This window comes from Tarenaya hassleriana, unplaced genomic scaffold (assembly GCF_000463585.1).
Source record: "Tarenaya hassleriana unplaced genomic scaffold, ASM46358v1 Cleome12, whole genome shotgun sequence".
Lineage (NCBI taxonomy): Eukaryota > Viridiplantae > Streptophyta > Magnoliopsida > Brassicales > Cleomaceae > Tarenaya > Tarenaya hassleriana.
The window spans coordinates 914,499-923,731 of NW_010962392.1; the positions used below are offsets into that span (position 1 = coordinate 914,499).

At 39.6% G+C, this 9,233-nt stretch overlaps 2 protein-coding genes across 2 annotated transcripts; both read right to left on the minus strand.

The window, feature by feature from the left end:
* Nucleotides 1-757: 757 nt before the first annotated feature.
* Nucleotides 758-5,463, minus strand: LOC104806320 (potassium channel AKT2/3-like). The gene is given in 12 exon segments (XM_010531159.1): nt 758-993; nt 1,131-1,565; nt 1,817-1,892; nt 2,063-2,251; nt 2,350-2,449; nt 2,451-2,665; nt 3,059-3,298; nt 3,412-3,729; nt 3,911-3,968; nt 4,061-4,219; nt 4,526-4,744; nt 5,240-5,463. Coding segments are annotated over 12 exon segments (2,358 nt in total). The 3' UTR covers nt 758-868.
* Nucleotides 5,464-6,804: 1,341 nt separating this feature from the next.
* Nucleotides 6,805-8,806, minus strand: LOC104806319 (iron-sulfur cluster assembly protein 1-like). Its single transcript, XM_010531158.2, has 3 exons — nt 8,414-8,806; nt 7,617-7,671; nt 6,805-7,197 (listed from the first exon to the last, which is right to left on the minus strand). Exons 1-3 carry the CDS (start codon nt 8,769-8,771, stop codon nt 7,044-7,046), a joined length of 567 nt encoding a protein of 188 aa, XP_010529460.1. The 5' UTR covers nt 8,772-8,806; the 3' UTR covers nt 6,805-7,043.
* Nucleotides 8,807-9,233: the final 427 nt, after the last annotated feature.

Here is a 9,233-nt window from a genome sequence, read left to right on the forward strand (position 1 = left end):
CCCCTCTTTTTTTTTTTTTTTTTTTTAATCCTCTCACAAAACGACAAATGGATGTTTTCGTAGTTTTACAATGTCATTAAATGCGATGGGTCCTGTGTTCAAAATGACTAAAATACCCCTCCACATCAGCCTTGCATTTTTTTCCCGTCCGTACACTCTCTCCCACGCATATGCTACGAGTGAGATTTATATTATAATAACCTCGATCACAAATTTGACCATTTTTTTTGAGATATTTTCCATAATTAAAGGCTATAGATACAATATATATATATATATTAAGTATGTGACATTGGTTATCCAATTTTATGATCCGTCTAGTCTACTTAGTTACTGGTTTTTATAATAACAACGACATAAATAACTCGTTGGCATAAATATCACACCTTCATTATTATGTCTTATACCCGTATAAACGTTATATCAGATATTTGAATAGAATATTATTAGAGATATACTACATTATTCTAGAGTTAATGGTTACGGAGACAAAAATAATCTAATATAAATCAGTAAATCTAAATCAAATATGAAATGAAATAATATATGTTTTTGGGTTTTTGCATTTTGGATTCCATAGAACAGAACCAAGAGACAAATCGGGGATTAGGGGGTTCATGCATTGGCACTAAACACGCCCCTTTCCGCAATTATTCAGCATAATCACTCTCGATAAATAATTTTCAAAAATTGGCTTAGTTTGTTTGATATGTAAAGGAATTATCATATATATATATATATAACACACACACACACATATGTATCTGTTTTGGATTTAATATAATCATATATATAATATTGTAGAGATAGATTCCTGAACTCAACCGGTTCGATGACGATGATGTCATGACAATTGGTTTTCTAATTTTTATTGATTAAATTCTTCCACAAAGTAGATTTTGTCATTATCTCTAATCACCTCAACACTGTCAACCTCTGCTCCTGCTTCAGCCCTCACCACTGTCCCACTTGCGTCATACCCAAATTTCTCTCCTGCGTTTACACCCATACAAAAAGAGGAGAAAAAAAAAACTCACCTATACCAAGTCCTAAACCGGAGCTAAAACCAGAATCTAAACCAATTCAAAAACCGGTTTTGGCTAAAAATGAAGAGAATGTGGGTTTGGTACCTGCAATTTCCTTGAGCTTGTCGAGCGAAGTGGGCAACAGAATAAGCTTACCAGCTTCTCTTAACCTTTTCCCTCTCCTCTCCAATGGATCTCCTCTGTAAATGCTCACCCTCACACGGTTTTTGCTATCTTCCCCTCCTCCGACCATTAACCTCCTCCTGTTCGGTACGTTCACGAGCAGATTGACAATGTCGATGTGATTCTCCGCCAATGCGACCTGTAACGGAGTTAAGCCATTCTGGTCCTTTGAGTAGATGTCGAGTCCAAGTTGCAGAAGATCCTTCATTACATGTACGTTGTTCTGTCTGGAAGCTGTGCATAGAAGGTCCCCTGCCGTGTGAGGGTCGGATATGGCCGCGAAACGATAAAGGATTCTGAAGGTGGCGTGGTTTCCCGATGTTATTGCCTCCCACAGAGCCGTGTTGCCCTTCACATCTGCAAAATTTCGCATCATGTATGTAAAGCATATATATATATATATAACATGCTCCGCATGAATCTCAGTGGTAATAAAGAAGCAACTATTAAGAGACAGACTAAAAGATGCGAGTTACTGATTCAAATTGTTTCTCTTTTTCAGGTTTTTGTCTTTCTGTATGTGATTGATATGAATCAAGTATCATGTATATGTCTTTATAATCTAATCTGTTGTGATATATACATATATATATAACGCTGCTGGATACCTCTTACATGGATGTTGCATCCGTGCTTTAGGAGTACTAAAACACACTCTTCATATCCTTTGGAAGCTGCTACATGCTAAAAAACACATGCAAACAAAAAAAGAATCATGATCGCTTCGAAACAAAGAAGCAAATGCCCGTGATGATGATTATATCATAATAGTCTTTGAATAGAAGCAAATGCCCGTGATGATGATTATATCATAATAGTCTTTGAATAGATTTCGGTGAAACAAGACTCTTTACCAATGGAGTTCTTCCGTTGGAGTCTCCAATGTCAGGGTCCAGCTTAGCATTGAGAAGCTCATCAAGAAGAGCTGCATTGCCTGTACTTGCCACTGTGAGCAGATTAGATGCCATGTAACGGTCACTCTCATCTTCTCCACCTTCGACCAGTCGATCTCCGATGTTTAAATCGTTTAGCTTTTTGTGATGCTTGAAGAGAGATGGAACGGGTTACTTGTTTTGTCAAAAAATACAAACATGGAAGAACGTAAAAAAGAAAGTGTCAAAGTTAACGCAAGTGAACAAACCTGCAGGAAGTTCTTGAGCATCGTGACATTGTCATGTTGCTTTGTCTGAATTGTTCCGATAAGGGAAGTTGTTTTGAGTCTGAGGAGTTGTGAAAGTGACTGTCAGAAAATTGAAGCTGTGAGGTCTGCAACACAATGCTCCAACTTCTCCAAATATGTCTCCAGATCTTAGAGTGCCTAAGACACGCTCCCCCTCCGTCTCAGAGTCCACAATTTCCACTTCTCCTGAAATGATTATGTACACATCCTCGGGCTATTCATTCTGCATTATAACATCCTCTCTTGGTGGTATGTACTCAGCTTTCATCCTCGAGACCTATCAAAATATACGCATTGAGAATGTGAGGAGATAAATCTGTCCAACGCAGAAGAACTGTGACCAAGATATTCCTTCATATTCATCTTTTTCCCAAGTCCTGTCTATCCTGTCTGATTCTTATGCGTTTTGTATCTGCCACATTTGTAAACAAAATTCAGTATCCTTTAATATCGCAAGTTCTGTTCACGATTGCAACAAAAAGCTGAATGCATAACTGGTGTGACGTATCAAAAAGGCCCTTCAAAGTTATCAGATTGTAATAGATTAAGCGGTTTGGTTTTGGTCCGGTTCAAAGTATCAGTGGAAGAATCCCTGCTATACACACCATTTTCACCCCCATATTACCAAACCAAATAGATTGAGAAAGATGGTGCGAGCAGAATAACGCACCAGGAGAAGCAGTATTTCCCTTGAGACGCCCTCGAAGAGATAAACCTTTTCCACCGATGGAAGAAAAAGGTGTTGGCATATGCTTTTGTAGATTGATTTGGGTAACTGCTCGATCAGGTGCTGCTGGTTCAAACTTTCTGCTTTGAACCTCAAACACATGTAAGCCAATATCTGTTCTTTCAGTCTAACCGGTAAACGGTTTCTACAGACAAAGTTTGATGCAGCTTGAATGCTGTTCCTCTGCACCACACAACATCCAGATCTGTAAGAAAGGAAGACAACACACCAAACCCGGCGAAAAAAAAAACTTCGGAATCTTCTTGTAAGGAAAAAAAAAGTGAAACATGACTCACGAATTCCATGGTACGCCGAGTTCCTTCCACAACCAAGTTAGTCATGTTACCAATAAGGTAAGCAGTGAGGCCGAGATTGAAGAGCATGCAGAATATAATGAATATCATCTCCATGGTGTTGACTGCATGAAGATCGCCATATCCCACTGTGGTCATTGTGGTGATAGACCAGTAAATGGCTGAGATGTATCTGACAGAAAGACTCGTCTTTCTGAAATTTGGGATCACTGCACCTATCCATGTCTTCCCTTGGTGCGGATATCTGTCTGCCAGTAGGTAATAGAGGCAACCGGCACAGTGCACCAGAAACAGCGTCACCTGAAAATGTCGGTATCGTCATTTTTAAGCCTAGATATTATCCTTCTGAGCAACTTTCTGGACGAGCATTGCCTGTGTTAAAGAGTTCGGAAACCGAATTCTTTTGATCTCGAACTCATGGTCACATTAAACCGTTCAAGAACGCAATTGTTTCGAGTAATAAGCAGTTCTTGTTACTCACACATAGAAGCCGAAGGCAGCGGACCCAGAAATAGCTGTACCTTATGTCCTTCTCAAGCCTGAAAAGGCCATGAAAATAAAAACCATTGATGATCGTTCACTTAAACATCTGATCAGCAACAAGACCCGGATCGAACCAAGAATAGTGTACCTTGTGAAGAGGTGCTTAACACGTCGGATACGCCAAAATCTGAGCAATCCCAGAAGAGAGCAAGATATGCTCACCTTCGATTTGCCAGTGACCAAGTATCCGATTGCCTCGTACGGTAGAGTAGACGCCATGTCCATCAAGAACCACGTCGAAAGGTACCTTTCAATGAACATTAAAGATACTTTTTCAAGTCTTGTTTTCAGAAGATATTAAATTCGGAATCTTTCTTGTTGTTTCAAGAACTGGTAATTGATCTTTTGTTGATAATAGCTATTCTAGTCATACAGTCAATTGCCTCCCTGAAGCAGAAACAACCATTCCACTAAATAAACATATTACCATATCACCTAATTTTTGTCCCATTTCATTTAAAATCAGAACTCTGTGGAAGAAGATCAACCTACCACGAGGAGAGATATGATTCAATGATGGACAAAAAATTAAATAATGAGCAATAACACTGACCTTGTTGCAATCTTTCTGGGTTCACGAACAAGAAGCTGCGTTCTTTGGTCTATGTACGCAACAAAAAATGTCAAGACAATGTCGATGGCAAAGAACAAATCCACGACGTTGTCTGCGATATAAAGGTCTCTGTTTGGTGAAGAATGTAGAAAGGCGACTTCAAATGGGTAAACCCATGCAGAGTATGCTACCAAAAGCACCATAAATGATTCCCAGCACCTGCGTCATGCAAACACGTACAAACGCTTGTTATTTTACATTAGCTTGAATTTGACGAGCTATTGTTAGTCATCCGCAGATAAAAAGTTCCTTTTTCCCTGTTTCTGGTAAATGTAGTCTGAGAACTTCGACATACACAGTATCCATTCTTGTCAGTTTCATGTGTATGATGACTAGATCACCATTTAGGAGTTTGAAACTGATTGGTTTCTCTAATCACCCAAACCAAGAACATTCATAAACACAAGAGATGGGAATGCGTTTTCCAAAGTCTAGCTGCTATTTTAGTTATCAAGCATATGAACAATAAAGAACAGATACCGCTAGATATTAGCATGGGAATGGCTTGAAGGTCATATGTGGTAGATTGAAAGAAGGCAAAAGCATAAAAATGAGACATGTTTGGTTAGTAGAATAAAATATCTTTTATATATGTGTCAAAAATGAAATTATATATGTTGCACAACACATGTGAAGAAAATATGTACGGTCTACCTGTATCTTGAGTCCATTGGTGAGATGATCCATCCACTCGAACTGATGTGATTCTGGTTGTAGCTTGCAACACCCAGAGGAGGAAGAATAAGCTTTGACAAGCTGCTCAAGCTGAGGGAAGAAGAACCATCTTCTTCTTTCTCTTTCTCTGGGTGCTGATGAGGACGCTGGTGCTTCATGTCTGAGAATAAGTGGGAGTGAAATGCTGTGAATTTAAGCTCCATTATATGTTGTCTGAACAACAAACTATATATGACCTAATGAACGGAGAGATACAGAGAGAGAGAGAAAGAGACAAATTGTGCAGGTGGCATTATTATGGTGATGTTGAAGGAGTTCGTACTTATAGGATGCAAGCCATACATGGTGGTGGTGGTCCTCCTTGGTCAAGAAGTGAAATGTTCATTAGCTTGGTGGGGAGCACCTTTAATTTTAGGCAGATATTGGGAATTGTCACATTAAATAAGGTAACTGATTGATTTCAGCTTTGGTGACTGGTGAGTAAGGAAAAGGTGTGAACACTGAATAATGGGCCCAAGAAGGGGATTATGCAACTCAGTCAGAGAATAATGCAAAGCGTGCATTTGAGCCTTGAAGAGTCCTACCATAGTATCTATCAAGAGAGATCTTCTTGGGTTGAACTATTTTTTTTGGGTAATCGAGTGTTCTGGACCAAGGGCCAAACTAATCTCGGAGTCGGGGTCAACTATGTGTTTGGTATAAGAAGCAGAAGAAATGTGACAAGGGATTAGATTCCGATATAACCGGGAACATTTTCTCTATAAGTTTACTACATATTCTAAAATGGCATTCGAGGCCAAAAATAATCATCAGAGAAGCAAGGGGAGACAGTGTTACCAACCTGCATTTCCTCTGGTATGGGACAAAACCCATGTGAATCCCAATATGAATCAAATCGTCTTCTTTCATCCTTCTCCATGATGTTTTCCGAGTGTATGTGAAATGTCCTGCCAAAATCCTATCAGAAATGTTAAGACATGAACATAGTAAAGCACAATTACGAGTTATCTACCATTCTACCCACAAGGAGCAACGTCGACCTTGAAATGTATCGGGGATCAAGAATTCGACGTAAATTGGTATTCTAATGATATATGTTGAAGAGAAAGCATCATCAAGGGCAACTCTCTAGTTACCTTCACAACTTTTAAACTCTGAGCGATCACCTAAGCAATTGCAGCAGCTTTAGGTTACTTCTAATATAGTTACAGACACACGAGATCGAGAAATTCCCAAACCGAACCCTAGATAGATCAGAAGAAGAAGAAGAAAAAACCCAGAAAATCTAACACATACCCAGAATTCGAATATGCGAATTCCGGCGATCCCATGATGGTAAAGATGGTTTGAGAATTCACAGGAAATGGTAAAGATGGTTTGAGAATTCACAGGAAATCTTGTGAACGAGGGAGACAACATATATATATATAATATATATACACGATGAACGACCTGATTAGATGACTTCGAGAAATTTCGCATTTTTCTCAGCAACCAAACAAACAGGTAGAAGCAGTACCACGGCGATTCCATTTCGCGAACAATTAGCCTAAGAACGAAAATTCCGGCGATCCCATGATGCAACAAGTTCTCGAGTCTCTCCAATACCTAAATGCATTCTCTGACTTTGACAACAAAACTTAATTCAAAGCATTTAGATTCAACAAACTTGGTCCAAGGATACCAAACCAGAAATACTCACAAGTCACAACACACCCCATATAATTGTGCTCAAGTGTTTCCTATTGTCATCTGCATATTATGGAATAAATTAGTAGCAGGATCAAGGAGCCTCGGCCAAGGCTTTGCCTGTTGCGCCGCCCTTCCATTGGGCACGCTTCTTCTTATAGTCTTTCACCGCTACCTTGATGGCATCCTCTGCGAGCATGCTGCAATGCAGCTTAACAGGTGGAAGCGAAAGATACTTCGCGATCTCCCTGGAAAAAACATCCACAAAAGTAAATCCCTTTCTTTCTTTGTTTTAGGACTGCAGCCAATTCGGTGCACTATTCATGACTCATCCACAAAAGTTATTGAATTTGCATATGCATCCTCTAACCAACAATATGATTGGATCGAATCAACAGAAAAGATGAAGACTTTTGAAACTTCAGTTGGCAAATTGGATCTATGACGCCCATAAGGACAATATTATGTGAACATAGCATAACACAGACCAATCACATAACACAAATTATCCACGCAACAATGTTTGACAGTTCTTAACTTCTTAATGGCGGAAAAACATGAATAGCAACATGGGACGTCCACACTAGAAAAAACTACGGAATCTGGATATGCCAAATCATAGCATGTAATATAATCAAACTATCATAGGCATGGGAACAGCACTTACGTGTTCTTGATGGTCAAGGCTTCCTCCACTGTTTTGCCTTTCACCCATTCAGTGGCTGAAAACACATATCAATAAACGTTATAGAACCGCCACATATCCACTAGATTCAGAAGAAATCCAAGAAATCCACAACGATAAAACTAACTCTCTCCCCATCCCTCTGCAATTTCTGGCCACTTAAACACTGCCGGGAGTCAGTATCTTACACTCTGATTCTGCTGTCAATTCATATGATATTGCTAAGAAGAAACATCTGGTAAGAAACCGAATCATTTGAACAGAACACATTAGGCGGCTGTATGTTTTCTGAGCTCGTAAGAAGGATGACACATGTTAAGGTTTAGTACAATGGATACATACTGAGTTAATCTTTGTCCCACAAGCAGGCGCAAAATAAGAAAGCTGAGATAGGCAATGACCACTCGCAGGCACCCAAACAAACAAAGGCAGAAACTTCGATAGTAAAAATGAAGTGAAACACAAACGCTGAAATCCAATCTATATGTGATAATGTATTCAGGAGCAGTAACGGCGAACAAATCGAGGCGGACAAGAAGACTGGAAGCAAGACGAAGGAAACTAGCAAAAGCAGAAAAAATGGAGAAAACCCTCGATTCAATTTTCCCATCCAATCTCTTCCCAAATTCCTCCACTTGGGAACAATTAATCAGAAAAGGAGAACGAACCCTTGATTATCTCTCAAAATCACATCCCGAATGCCATTTCCTTCTCAAAAATTCCATCGCCAACAAAACAGGACAGAAACACGAAACAGATTGGTGCGAGAAAAACCGTACTGAGAGAAGAAGCAGCCATGGCGGAGCCACAGCCGAAGGTCAAGGAGCGGACATCAACGATTTGGTCACTCTCTTCGTCGACCTTAATCTGAAGCCACAAGACATCGCCGCACGATGGAGCTCCAACGAGGCCAGAACCGACAGAGGGATCGCTCTTGTCTAAGGTACCGGGGTTGCGGGGGTTCTCGAAGTGGTCGATAACCCTCTCGTGGTAGAATCGAGGAGCGATACCAATGGGCCGAGGCGGAGGTTGGCGTGACGTCAGCCCTAGAAGAGCCTTCTTCGCTACTTGCCTGAGCATCATCGTCTCTCTTTTAGGTCGGAGGGTTTTTCTTCTTGGTGAGGAACATCGATACATAAAGGCGAGCGAAGTTCCAAAATATGTAAAGAATGACCCTTAATGGAATTTTTCCTTTTTTGATTTGGTCGAAAATAAAATTATGATATGTAGAGGTGCCACTTAAGGGAATTTCTCCTTTTTTATAAATATGAATATTAAGGAATAATACCATAAAAATATATACAAATTTTGAGAAATAAATATATGTTGAAACATACCTAAAAAATATGAATGTAGAATATCAGAATATATTAGTGAATACATATATATATGTTTACTTATTTACAGGGATACATGCCTGATTATTACACTGTAGACAAAAGGAAGGTATCTAAATTGCTAATCACAATGGAACCAAAATGGGAACACTACATAACATGCGTTGTCATATGAGCTACACTTCCCATGCAAACGTAATTGATGCTTGCTCAACACGTCTTCATTGTCGGACGTGCATGTGCATGTGCATGTCTCTTTCCC

What these genes read in the sequence shown, in the direction of transcription:
- LOC104806319 (XM_010531158.2), bottom strand. Translation starts at nt 8,771, where the DNA reads ATGTATCGATGTTCCTCACCAAGAAGAAAAACCCTCCGACCTAAAAGA. An exon ending in CATGGCTGCTTCTTCTCTCA is followed by an intron (nt 7,672 to 8,413) that starts GTACGGTTTTTC and finishes ATGTGTTTTCAG; the next exon opens with CCACTGAATGGGTGAAAGGC. An exon ending in GCCTTGACCATCAAGAACAC is followed by an intron (nt 7,198 to 7,616) that starts GTAAGTGCTGTT and finishes TGTTTTTTCCAG; the next exon opens with GGAGATCGCGAAGTATCTTT.